The sequence below is a fragment of the Meles meles genome, chromosome 1, assembly GCF_922984935.1.
Source record: "Meles meles chromosome 1, mMelMel3.1 paternal haplotype, whole genome shotgun sequence".
Lineage (NCBI taxonomy): Eukaryota > Metazoa > Chordata > Mammalia > Carnivora > Mustelidae > Meles > Meles meles.
Genome location: NC_060066.1, coordinates 205,920,194 through 205,933,320, shown reverse-complemented (window position 1 = coordinate 205,933,320; position 13,127 = coordinate 205,920,194). Strand labels below are relative to the sequence as shown.

Sequence of the window (13,127 nt, the reverse complement as noted above, 5' to 3'; positions counted from 1 at the left end):
CCCCACCCCTCGGTCTGGGGAAGGAGGATCCAAAAGTCTGGGGGCAGGCCAGCCGCACCCCACCGCATCCAACCGATGGAGGCCTGCCACCTAGCGGCCAGGGAGGGGACCGTCGGGGAAGGACGCACAGTGGCCGAGGGAAAGGAGGGCCCCCACCTGGATCTCAGCCTCAGGCTGTGGGAGGATAGGGGCCCTGCCTCCAGACCTCAGGCTGTGGGGGGACAGACCACCTTCCGGACCACAGGTGGAGGAGCGCTGAGCCTCGGGCTGTGGGGACATAAAAGGCCCCTTCCAGAACTGGGGCTGAGGGGGCAGAGCCCAGAAGCAAGGCTGGCGGCCAGGGCAACCATGACGCCTGGGGCTTCAGGAAGACGAAACTGTGGGCATCCAGCTTGAGCGGGGACAGAGGCCAGGACCAGTGCTGGAGACGGTCCCCACGTCGTGCTGCCCAGAGGTGGAGCCCCTGAGCAGCGGGTGGCTCTCAAAGCCCCACAGCCCTGCGGCCCTGAAGGTCGAGGTCCCTGCCTCCCCTCCCGCCCCTCCCTTCCCCTCTCCTCCCCTCTTACCCCCTCCCACTTCTGGCCCCACTCTTCCCGGATTTCTGACCCCCCCTTCTGACTGCTCCCCTCCCCCACCACACCCTCCCCCCCTCCCCCCCCCCGGGGTTCTGACCCCTCCCTGCCCCACCCCTCCCTCCACTGACACCTTTGCCCCATGACGTTGATCTCTCCGGTGCAGGTCTGGCCGGAGGCTGGGGCTGAACCCAGCGGCCATGTTCTCCCTGCCATCCCTCCCCTCCTGGCTCCCCAGCCTCCCCTCCCTCCAGTGGGGCTCTGGCCTCCTCGACTCTGTCCTTCAAGGTGAGCGCCGCCTCCTCCCTTGCAGCCCCACCCCTCGGCCCGCTTTGGGCAGCACCGCGTGGACCCCCCACGTGGGTCTCCCACCACCTCTCACCCTGCCAAACTCGCCTGCCCTCCCTCCTGCCCTCAGGCCTCATCGGGGCCAGTGGAGTCTCGGTCCTGAACAGCCTCCTGAAGGTCTACTTCTTTGTGAACTGTGCCAAGTGAGTGTCTGCCAATCCAGCCCACTCCTGGCCCCTCCCGGAGCCCTGACCACCCACCCGCCCCCCAAAGCTGAATCCGGCCTCCAGTGGGGAGGACTGGAGGGAAGAGAACCCCGTCCCCAGAGAGTGTTTCTGGGGGCCCAGGACCGCTGCCTGGGCCGAGGATGGTGGTTCTGACCCTGCCCACGCCCGCTCTGCCCCACAGCAACCCCGAGCGGCAGCTGGAGAAGCAGCGGCTGCAGGCCCAGTGGGTCTCCCTGGAGATCGTGCACCTGGCTGGGCTGGCCTTGATCCTGACCGTCCTGGGGGCCCGAGTGGCTGCCCTGGTGGTGCTGGAGTTCTCCCTCCGAGCTCTGTCCACACTGCTCTCCCTGGGCCAGGTAGGACTTCCGGAGGTGGTGAGTCACTCCCCAGCCCTGGGCCCTAGTTTTCACCCGAGAACACAGGAAGCGGGGCCCGGGGGGGGCACCCTGTCTCCTCACCACCCCCTTTCTGTAAGACTGAGACTGGAGAGTACAGATTGCCTCCTGGGATTGGGAGCACAGGCCCCTGCTCACAGACCCCTGCTCACTCACTCAGTGGCCCACGGTGGCCCGCAGTGGCCGCAGCCCCAGTCCAAGAAGAGAGCGGTGGCAGCTCCCGGCGGTGGCGCCCCCCACGTGCCAGGCAGGCGCCCACCAGCTACTTTGGGTGCGTCATCTCGCGTGTCCTCACAGTCCTAGGGGGCAAAGCTCTGCTGTGACCTGCATCTCACAGGTGGGGAGACCAAGGCTCAGAGAGGGTGAGCGACTTGTCCCAGGTCAGCCAGCACGAGGTAGAGTCAGGCTTTGAACCCAGGTCTTCAAGGCTCCGGGCCACCAACCTTCAGGAAGCACGCGGGTCCCAAGTAACATTCGTGAGGGAAATCAAACAGAAAGAAACGGTCCCAGGAGGGCTTGACTTGAAGGCAACATTCCTTCTTGGGGAACGATTCCCAAGGTTCCTTCTGGCTCCAGCCTCCTACAGAGTAGTCTGTGTGCCTGGTGAGAAGCAGCTGGAGGCCTGGGCCCCCCCCCAGCCCTCCCCACTGCGCCCCCTTCTGCTCTCGCCCCGCGCAGGGCTCCGAGAGGGAGAGGCTGCAGCTGTACCTCGTAAGCCAGTACTCCCTGGGCTGTGGGCTGACCTGCGGCCTGAGCTTCCTGCAGGAGGGTGCCCCTCATCGCACCTTGAACTTGCTGCTGGGCCTCTGGCTGGCCACCCTGCTGGGCATGGGTGCCAGGCGCCTCTGCCGCCACACCTGCCAGCTCTACGAGCTGCACAGCAGCCAGCATTACTGCGGGGTCTGCCTGGGCCTGCTGGCCAGTGCTCACGGCCTCCCCAGGCTGCTGGCCCGTGCCCTGGCTGTGGCCTTTGCTGTGGGTGACCTGGCGGCTGTGGCCCTCGTCAACCGGGACTTCCCGACCACCTCGGATGCCGTGCGCTTCTGGACGCCGCTCGTCATCTGCTACGCCCTGCTGGTCATCTACATGCAGGGTAGGGGCCGCCACTGGGGTCCTGGGGGGCAGCTGGGCCACTCGGCACTCACATCCCGTGGTCTGACCTGGGTGCAGCACCACGCTGGGACCCAGGGAGGCCACCCACGGTTAGACCCCACCCCTGCCATCCCAGGGTGCCTGTCTAGCAACAGAAGCCAAAGGGAACAGCTCGGGGAAGGGTGTGTCGTGGTGTGGGAGCTCTGAGGAGGTGGAGCTTGAATAGGTAGGAGCCCAGCAGGAAAGGTGTGAGGCTGGAAGAAGGTCCTAGCAGGGGGAAACCACACATGCCAAAGCCCAGAGGTGAGAGAAGGCATGGCTCCATCCGACAATTGAAACAAGTTGAGTGTGGGTGTCACCCCAAGGGAAAGGGGGAGAGGATGAGGCTGGCCAGCTGCATGGGGGCCTGCTGGGGAGCCCTCTTCAGCCAGGCTGGCCGTCTGCTGAGAAACCACTGCAGGTTTTCAGTAGGGGAGAGCAACCTGGTCAGATGTGGGCTCTAGGAAACACCATTGACTGCAGGGGAGAGATGGAGTCAAAAGGGCAGGACGGGGAAGTGCAGTCAGGCAGAGAGCAGCAGGTGCAAAGGCCCTGAGGTGGGAGTGAGCTTGGTGTGCTTGCTGAACAAAAAGAAGAACTGGAAGGCTCCCGGATAGGAACAGGAGCAGGTCAGAGGTGAGGGGAGGTGACGTTGGAGAGCGGGCATCCTATCAGGCAGGACCTCACAAGCAAGGTAAGGAGTTTGGAGCTTACCCCAAATGCAATGGAAAGTCCTGGGAAGAATGTAAGCAAAGGAAAGATTTCATCTTGTTGATCCGTTTAGAAGGTCACTAGCTGCTGAGCAGACATGGAGTAGACGCTTGACCTACAAGGTCAAGAACAGAAGCCAGGAGCTGGGACTGGGCAGGACAGCAGGAGTGTGGAGGTGGGCTCGGGTGGGGATCTGCTTAGCAGAAAGTGTCCCCAGGGTTTACTGAGACATCGAATGTGCGAGTGCAGTCGGGAGGACTCCTCCACTTGGAGCCAGTGTGCTCCCCCACCCTCACTGCAAGCAGAGCCCAAAACAGCAGGGAGGCTTGGGGGTGAGCACTGAGCCTGGGAGTGGGGGTGGGGGAGGAGGGAGGGAGGGAAGGGAGCTGCTGCGGGGGTGGGGTGGGGAGCTGGGAGGTCCAGGCTCCGCTCCAGCTGGACCTGAGGTTGAGGCTCCAGGTATGGTGTCAGGCAGTGACAAGCACCCCCTCCCCCGACCCCCATAGAGGAGCAGCGGCAGCACCCCGGCCTGCAGAGTCACGTCCAGACCTTGCTGGTGCGCATGGGTGGCCTCTTCGTGCTGCTGCTGACTGTGGGCAGCTGGCTGGACCTGCTGGGAGTCGTCCTGTCCCTGCTGGGCGAGCTCTGGTGCCTGGCGGGCAGCCGCACTCTGCTGGACCTTTGCCAGGTACAGATGGGCCCTCCGCCCGAGCGCCACCCCGCAGACCCTGAGCCCTGCCCCAGACAGCCCAAGGAGCCTCAACACGCCCCAAGTTTAAGAAGAGCTGGGATGACCTTTCTTGGGGTGGGGCAGAAGGAGCAGAAATCCCCTCTTCCACCTGGTGTTAACCTTTGACCCCTCAGAGGTCCTGTGTTGGAGGAAGGGCCTGGGTAATCCGAGGCCTGAAGTCCCTCACCACAGGACCGGGGAACTGAGTGGTGTCCTCCGTCTTTCCCTCCCCATCTTCCCTCAGGATTTTCCATCCCAGAGGCCTTCAGTGTCTGCTGCAAGGGAGCCCCAGCCCCAGCCCTCGGCAGCTGCCCAGTCCCGGGGCCAAGCCCCCTCCTGACCTGCCTTACCAGGACTCGGAGTCTGTCTTAGGCCTACCCGGGCTCTTCTGGAGGCCTTGACCCCAGGGTACTGCCCCGAGGCAGAGGGACAGGGCTGGCCCCCACCCGGAGCTCCAGCTGGGCGCTGGGGGCTCCTGGCAGGGAGGGTTTGAGACTAGGGCCCTCCGAAGGGGGGCATCAGAGTCCAGTGGGTGAAGCCCCATTTTTCTCAGGATGGACAATGGGTACAACCCCCTCAGACCCTCCTTTGCCAGGGGGTTTGGGGAATGAGGGAGAATTGCATCCTTAGAATGGTCCCCTTTACTGGCCTCCCTCAGCTCCTCCATGAACAATAATAAAGATGATTTTTCTCAACCTGTGCTTAGAATCATGAACATACAGAGAGGGAAAGAGGCTTTTCTGAGGCCACACAGCCCTTCTGGCTGGGGCAGATTCCGGGGATACATGCGGGCTGGGTTCCCTGGGGTTCAGGAGTTCCATATTGATGTGTCCGCGGAAGCGACGGGGACTCAGTGGTGAGGACTCATGGTCCAGCACCCACCTGCCGTCGTGATGGACAGTGTCCACGTCCCGTCTCACCCTAGGCTGTCCAAGACCATGAGGGTCCTTGCCATCTCAGCCTCGTTCAGTCCTGTCTCTCCTCCAGGGCCCAGCCCAGGAGACCACAGAGTATCTGGGAAAAGGTTGGGTACCCGCTCCTCTGCTTACTTGCTGTGTGCCCTTGGGTGGGTCGCTGCCACTCTCTGAGCCAATCAGAAGAAAAATGGCCATGTGTAGGGTGCTTACCACATGCCAAGCACTTCTACAATCTCATTTCGTTCTGACATGAGCCCCAAGAGACAATTACTGTTACCCCTTTTTAACAGATTCAGAAACAAGCCCAGAGAGGTTATGTGACTTCCTTAAGGTCACAGAGCTAGTTAGTGGGGAAGCTAGGATTGGAGCCCAGGTGGCCTGCCCCGCAAAGTGCAAGTGCTTTGCATGCTTCCTGCTACCCTCTTCTTGTTGAAGAACTGGAGCCAGGGAAACCAACAGAGGTGCACATAAAAAATATGGCAGATCCATTTCTGGAAGGTTCTGGAATGTGGTTCCAGTCACCTTGTGAGCAGAGTAGCCTGAGGCTACAGGGATTGAGGGCCCTTTCTGAGGAGGAGCCCCACAGGGCAAAGAAGACTCCTAGCTAGGGGGCTTCCAGGGGACTACGGGGGTCAGGTTGTCCAGGAGTGATAGAGGACACACCAGGGAGGAGGTGAGGCAAGAAGGTTCTTGGAGGATTCCAGGTTCTGGCGAGCCTCGCTTCTCAGCAAAGGCCACCATGGTCACCCAAAGGTTACTGCTTCCAGACAGACAGCATCTGGTATAAGATTCTCTGCTCCCCACCCCGGGGCACACCTGGGACACAGAGGCAGGCTGGCCCCAAAGCTGGACAGGGTCGTTTCAGCTCCTTCCTCCAGAAATGGCCACCTACGGACAGTTCAAACCCAATCTCTGATTCCTTGCTCTCCCTGCTGTACCCCCAGGAAGGCCTCTCAGCTCCAAAGTAGCTGAGGTGGGGGGAAATGCCTGTGGTTGCCCCCTCCCCCAATCCAGGGGAGCCCCCCTCTGCCTGGGAGTGTGTTCAGTTCCCTCTGGGCAGGAAACTTACCCCAGTCTGGGAGGAAATGGCTCAGTTAGCTGGGCACACGGCCAGCCCTTGCCAGACCCAGACTGGGCACCAGGTTCCGACTCAGGCCCAGTGTTTTTGCTGGAAGGTTCCCTGGCCTCCTGGCCCCCAACACAGCCTGAGACCCTGTGGGGACAGTGCTGGGAGGGGATTGGATTTGGCGGTCCTTTCCTTTTTATGGACACGGGGACCATTTCCAAACAAAAACCGAGCCACGTGGGTTGGAATAGGATTCTTTTCTTATCTATTAAATTATTTTTGTGAGAAGTCTGACAAGGGTATAAAAATTAGATCACTCTAAGTGAGGCATTTAGGAAATCTCCATACCAAACAAAGAAAACGGGCCTGAAGTCCAGAGAGCAGAAGAAATACGGAAGGTCTGGTGTGGAGTGGCGTATGCAGCTGGGACTCATGCTCCTCCAGAGACCATGAGCTCCCGAATCCTGGGCCCAGACCAGCAGCCTTCTGACGAGGTGGGAGACCAGGCTCCCCAGTCTCTGCTAAGAGAGAATGGTAACCTCCAGCTGGGATTGGGGTGAGCCAGGCTCCTCCCTCCTGAGCCCCCTATTTCTGGCTCTTCTGAGCTATGGCATCGTCCCTTTGGGCCTCCTGTGTGCCTTCCTGTATTTGCTCATTCACAAGTAATTCCTGAACATCTGCATGGGGCCAGGCTCTGGGCTAGAAAAGATGCAGAAGTAACAGCCATGCTACCAAGAAACAAAGCTGGGTAAGGCGATAGATGGCAGGAGCTTGGGGCGAGCAGGCTAAGGAGAGCGTATGTGTTAGCCACAGCTGCATAACATGCAGTCCCAAAACTTAGCAGCTTAAAACAACAGATACTTATTGTCTCCCTCTTTTTTTTTTTTTTTTTTTGGAGAGAGAGAGAGGGTGTGCTTGAACAGGTGAGGGGCAAGAGGAGTGTGGAGAGGGAGAGAGAGAATCTCAAGCAGGCTCCATACCCAGCCCAACACAGAGCTCTATCTCACAACCCTGAGATCATGACCTGAGCCGAAATCAAGAGTGAGTTGTTTAGGGATGCCTGGGTGGCTCAGTCATTAAGCAGCTGCCTTCAGCTCAAGTCATGGGTCTTGGGATCGAGCCCCAGGTGAGCTGGGAGCTTCTCCTCTCCCTCTCCCACTCCCTCTGCTTGTGTTCCCTCTCTCACTGTGTCTCTCTGTCAAATAAATAAATAAAATCTTAAAAAAGAAAAAAAGAATCAAATGTTTAACCAACTGAGCTACCCAGGCGCCCCTACTATCTTTTTCTGTGGGTTGGGTCCCACAACCTGGAAGGGTCCTCTGGCTCTGGTTCTCCTCACAGACCAAGTCATGTTGTTGGACAAGGCTGTGTCGTCTTAAGGCTTGGCTGGGGTAGGATCTAATTCCAAGCTCACTCACATGGTTGTTGGCAGGGTTCAGTTTCTTGTGCGCTACCGGACCGAGAGTCTCCTTTCCTCTCTGGCTGTTGGTGGGGGTGTCTGTCCTTTGTTCCTGGCCACATCGGCCTTTCCATAGACAGCTCACAATATGGAAGCTGGCTTCCCTCAGAGCAGGCCAGAGAGGAAGAGAGAAAGAGAGAGGACTGCAGGACAGAAGTGACAGTCCTTTTGTAGCCCAATGTTAAAAGCAACACCCATTGTTTTTGCTGTATTCTATGTATTAGAAACAAGTATCTGAGTCTTGGCCACCCTTGAGAGGAAGGGATTACACACGGGCAGGGCAGAAGGTATGGAAGCTTGAGGGCCCTCGTTAAAGCTGCCTTCCACAGAGGGCTTCTCTGAATGGACAGAGGGAGTAAGCTAAGCAAGATGCTGAGGGAAGAGCGTGCCTGGCTGAGAGAACAGCATGGGCAAAGGCCCTGAGGTGGAAACAAGCTGAGAGTATTGTAGAAACAACAGGAAATTTAGTGTGGCTGGAGCATCAGAGAGGATGGAGTGGCAGGAATGAGGTCATGGAGGTGGGCAGGGACCATGTCACTCCAAGGTGGGGGTGGTGACGGTTAACCAGCAGAGAGTTTGCAAAGAGAGTGATGTAATGTGACTTACATTTTTAAAGGATTCCTCTCCTAGCTGTTTGTGGAATAGTGCAGAAACAGAAAACCAGTCTAGGAGCTTTTGGAATTACCCATGTGAGATGATAACCCTGGGAATAACCCAGGGCTTGGACCAAGATGGTAGCCATGGAGGCAGCCGGAAGTGGCTGGCTGGGATCGGATGCGTGGACACGGATGTATGGTGAAGAGTTCATAGGACTTCCTGATCAATTAGATGTGAATTTGAGAGAATGAGATGAATCCAGGGCTCTTAGCTTTTCGGCCTGAAGAACCCGGTGAATGAGGTAGGAGGCATCCGGGACAGAACCGGACCCTCTCATGCAGGCGCCGTCAGCATCGGCGGGCAGGCCAGGCGTCATGACGTGTGATGAGGTCTGAGGCTCCGGGGGCCTCGCTGATAAGGAGCTGTTGACCCTGAATCCTCAACTTTCGGGGGGAGTTCCCAGACCAAGGCAGTGGTGGGGAAGCCCGGGCGCTGAGGTGTCTGAGGGGCTCCAGAAAGGTCCGCGTGGCTGAGCAGAGGGGCAAGGGTCACAGGAGTGGGAGACGCTGTCACGGAGGCTGGCCATGGCCGGATCACCCAGGGTCACAGGAGGGCTTGGCGTCTTTCCCCCGAAAGCAGCAGGCGCCCCAGAGGGTCTGTGTGGGGGCCCCGGGAAGATCACGTGCTTTCTCTAGCCAGACGGTCTGGCCATCAGAGTGGAGATGTGTTGTGAAGGAGTGAGAGCAGGGCCAGTTCAACTTTAAAGGTTCCCCTTTAGGAAAAAGAATAAAAAATCGGTATTAATGATAGAACGATAAAGAAAAGCATAACAAGATTGCTGGAGGCCTGCAGACTGGGTTCCTTCTTCTGACATCTCCCTGGGCAGTGTGCCAGGAGCATTTAATGGAAAATGCTTCCTGAGTGTGATCTGGCCGCCTCCCCTCCCAGAACACTCTGTAACTCCCAGCAACCCTCATGGGGGCCCCTACAAGTAAGAGGCCACGCAGTCACCGTAAACCCACCTTGGCTAAGAGAGAAGTAGGGAGGCCAGCTGGGGGTAAAGAGAGGGTCCCAGGGACTGGCGGTGCTGAGACAGAGGAAGCCAAGGATGGGGGCTCCCAGTGGGGATGGGGACTCCAGCAGGGGGAAGGGGTCGGTGAGATGTTTGGCCGGGGGCTCAGCCTTGGCAAGAGGCCGAGGGCTTGGGGCAGTCCCAGGGACCTCAGGGACCTGACTGACACCAGGATTTCCCTCTCTCTGTCTGAGAAGGAGCTCTGACCTTCAAGGTTGGGAGCCCTCTATGACCCACCCCTCGCTCTGGAGCCGGTGCTGATTTGCTAAGCGATGGCAAACGTGCGAAACCGTGGGAACAAACCGGCCCAGACAGTGTCAGCTCCCAGGAAGGGATTAAGACCCAGACAATGTTGTCACAACCAGGTCTGGGAGGCTGTGTGGCCCAAGTGGACGCAGGCTTGGGGCCTGAGAGGAGGGGAATTTATGTGGCTATAATGTGGCCCAGTCTGCTCCCCCTTGGTTGTTTTGTGTTTTTTTTTAAGATTTTATTAATTTATTTGACAGAGATCACAGGTTGGCAGAGAGACAGGCAGAGAGAGGGGGGGAAGCAGGCTCCCTGCTGAGCAGAGAGCCCGATGCGGGACTCGATTCCAGGACCCTGAGATCATGACCTGAGCCCAAGGCAGAGGCTTAACCCACTGAGCCACGCAGACACCCCTCCCCCTTGGTTTTTAAACATTTCCCTACACACTTGGAATGAAACTCATTTACTAACCTTGTGACCTTGAGCAAGTTATCATGTGTGCTCAGTTTCCCCATTTGTTGAGTGCCCTGAGCAGATGGTGAAGGTCGGGCACAGAGCCCGGAGGCTGACTGTGGGCTCCATTCCCCGCCTGCCGGCCCACCAAGGAATGATAAATCGGTCTCAGCCCTGCCCCTGAGTCAGGTGATGGGGAAGGAAGTGCTGATTCAGGCAGCCAAAGCAGGAACCCATCTCAGGGGAGGAAGGGAATGACGAGCCCCCCATCCTGTCCACTAGACTGCCCCCCAGGTATAGAAAGAGGAGGACATTTGCATTTCACTTGCAAGGAGCTGTAAATATGTCAACTCTTCTCTACCGAGGAATGACAACCCCCTGCTACGGATTTTTCTTGCATTACCTGCCTCCAGCCTTCAGAGCAACATGGGAGGAGTTGACTGTTTTCTCTGTCTCCTCAGGAGAAAACCCTAGGTACGGAGAGATCTCATGACTTGCTCAAGGTCACAGAGCTAATAAGTGGGAGAGCCAAGATCCAAATTCAAGAAGGTCTGATTCCAAAGCCCAAGCCCTTGACAGCTCACCACCCATCACTACTTCTATGTGATTTGCCTATGAAGCTACTTAAGACCTCGAATTCCAACTTGTATGTTTCATAGGAATTACTAGGTCCCTACTATGCGCCAAGCATCATGCTGGGTGCTGGAGACCCAGAAAGGAATGAGACACAGCCCTGCTCCTAGTGTCATGGGGGAAAGCACAGTGGTGCCTCCCAGCAGCCTTGGGCTACATCCAGGGGATGGACATGACTCCTAAGCCTGCCTGGAGGAATCAGGACAGGCTCTTCCAAAGTGGTGACAGGGACGCAGTTTACCAGGAGGAGGAGGTGGAGATGATCCAGACCCATGGGGTCTCACCAGTCTTCACCATGACTTTGCTTTAAGCAACAGAAACACAATTTTAACCTGTTGAAGACAAGGCAAGAAAAAAGAGAACTCATGGGCTCCAGAAGTCCAGAGGGAAGATTTCAGGCGTGGCTGAATCCAGCAGCCTAAGTGATGAGATCAGCTGTCCCCTGCCCTCTGTGTTGGTCCAAGTGCTCATAAAAAATGATGCCAAGCTTGCATTCTGGCAGCCTGGAAAAATGCTGCCTCTTTTTAAATGGTTCCAGCCAGGCACAAAAAGTGGGGGTGGGGTTCCTCAAACAGAAATTAGATACTGTAGCCAGAATCCGGGGAAGTGATGCTGGCTGACAGGAGCCATGACATCCCTTGGATTCTCCAGTGGAACCAAGTCTCTGCCTTATCTTCGCCCTTCGTTCATCTCGAGGGATCTCCCCAGACCTCTATCCTCTACCTGCTGGGGAGAGGAAAGGAACTCCTGTTCGAACACCTGCCAAACACCAGGCATATTTAGCCACATTCATCCATCAAATCCTCACAGTGAAGCCCCGGTGCCCCAAGAGGAAACTGATTTGCCCAAGGTAAGCGACTGACCAGTGGCAGAGCCAGACTCACTCACAGATCCTGCTTTGACTCCTATCTGACCTGCTTGAGTCGGGGAGCTCCCGCTTCTCAGAACAGCTCCCCCTCCTGCCTGGCCCGACACACAGTAGGTGCTCAGGGAATAAGTGTTGAGCTGATCTGACTCCCAGCGGGCAGAGCAGAGGACGGAGGAAGGAGCAGGGGCAGAGCCAGGACAGGGAGGCTCAGGGAAGCTTCTGAGGCTGTTTGCTAAGAAGTGGACGTCCCGCCCCGCCCCGGATGTACAACTTCATGTGGCTGTATATCTGGGCCCCACCCCCACCAGAGGCTGGGGCTCGGATCTGGCCCCCGCGGAGCAGGTCAAGGGGACGGGCTACTGAGCAGGCAGATGCTTCCCTTCCTCAAGGTCTTGGGGCCAGTGGGGGCTGTGTGGCTCCGGGAAGCTTGTCCCTGTTCCCGGGTCTAGTTGCAAAGCAACCAGACTGGACTGTGTGAACAGAGGCGAGGGGGACGTGAAAACAGCAAGCACTACCATTGGTGGGCACGGACCAGGGGTCAGGCCCTGGGGGTCCTTTCAGCGCCTCCATCCCTAACAATTCCGCAAAAGGAAGCATTCATGTCTCCAGGGGAGGGTATCTGATCCAACTCCCCTATTTTTGTTTGTGTTTTTTGAAAGAATTTACTTTTGGGGCGCCTGGGTGGCTCAGTGGGTTAAAGCCTCTGCCTTCGGCTCAGGTCATGATCTCAGGGTCCTGGGATCAAGCCCCACATTGGGCTCTCTGCTCAGCAGGGAGCCTGCTTCCCCCTCTCTCTCTCTGTCTGCCTCTCTGCCTACTTGTGATCTCTGTCAAATAAATAAATAAAATCTTAAAAAAAAAAAAAAAGAAAGAATTTACTTTTAAGTAATCTCTGCACCCAATGTGGGACTCGAACCCATTACCCCAAGACCAAGAGCTGCATGCTCCCCCCACTGAGCCAGCCAGGTGCCCCTCCCTTACTGTTATAGGTGAGGAAACAGAGCCTCAGAGAGGGAAAGAGCTTGCCCAAGGTCAGAGCCAGCACCAGAATGCTGGGAGTTAACCTGAAATCTGACCTTAAAGCCCATGTACTTGGTCCCTGGCGCCGGAGTGTCCTCCCCTGTTCCTCTCACAGCTGCTCCTCCTCTCTCAGCTTCAGGGACGCCCGCCCCATGGAGAGGCCTGTCCTACTCTCCCCACACCTCTTACTCTGTGTCGGCCCCTGATTCACTGGTTCATAGCACACATCACCATTATATCACGGTCACGGTGATATCATGGTCATTATTATATTAGTTTGTGTTAACGTTGATGTCCCCCACCTTTCCGTAAGTTCCGTGGGCACAAGGATGGATTTTGTCTGACCTGATTCCCTTGGGCTCCTTGACTTCTTTTAGCACAGAGGTGCCCAACCAAAGTTTGCTGGATCAAAGCCTTCTGTGGGCAGCAGGGGCATGTTCCCCTCCGACTGGGCAGCAGCAAGCATCCACACTGCCTGGGTTCTGTCCCCCGAACCTCTCCCCCCCCACCCCTTCCCTGCCACCCCGGGTCACGGCGGCCACAGCCCTAATAAAAATTGAGCCGCTTTGCTCAGCTGCTTGGAAGAGAGCTGGTCCAAGGCTGGCAGGACAGGAGGAGGGAGCAGGGGCCCTCTGAGCCCGCAGACAAAGGGCATGTGTTCCCATCCAGCGCACTTCCTGGGTTTCCCTTACAGAAAGCTTGGCACCTGCCAAGGTGACACTGACCGACCCCCCCCCCCCGA

At 57.6% G+C, this 13,127-nt stretch overlaps 1 protein-coding gene across 3 annotated transcripts; it reads left to right on the top strand.

The window, feature by feature from the left end:
• Positions 1–94: 94 nt before the first annotated feature.
• Positions 95–4,750, top strand: TMEM82 (transmembrane protein 82). Of its 3 annotated transcripts, none has more exons than XM_046010490.1 (7): positions 95–454; positions 739–860; positions 991–1,063; positions 1,269–1,443; positions 2,161–2,575; positions 3,831–4,012; positions 4,299–4,750. In XM_046010490.1, the coding sequence occupies exons 2-7, from the start codon at positions 773–775 to the stop codon at positions 4,392–4,394; spliced, it is 1,029 nt and encodes a 342-aa protein (XP_045866446.1). In that variant the 5' UTR covers positions 95–454; positions 739–772; the 3' UTR covers positions 4,395–4,750. The 3 variants fall into 3 exon arrangements, with proteins under 3 accessions (XP_045866446.1, XP_045866445.1, XP_045866444.1); XM_046010489.1 differs by having other exon boundaries at positions 95–474; XM_046010488.1 differs by having other exon boundaries at positions 95–511.
• Positions 4,751–13,127: the final 8,377 nt, after the last annotated feature.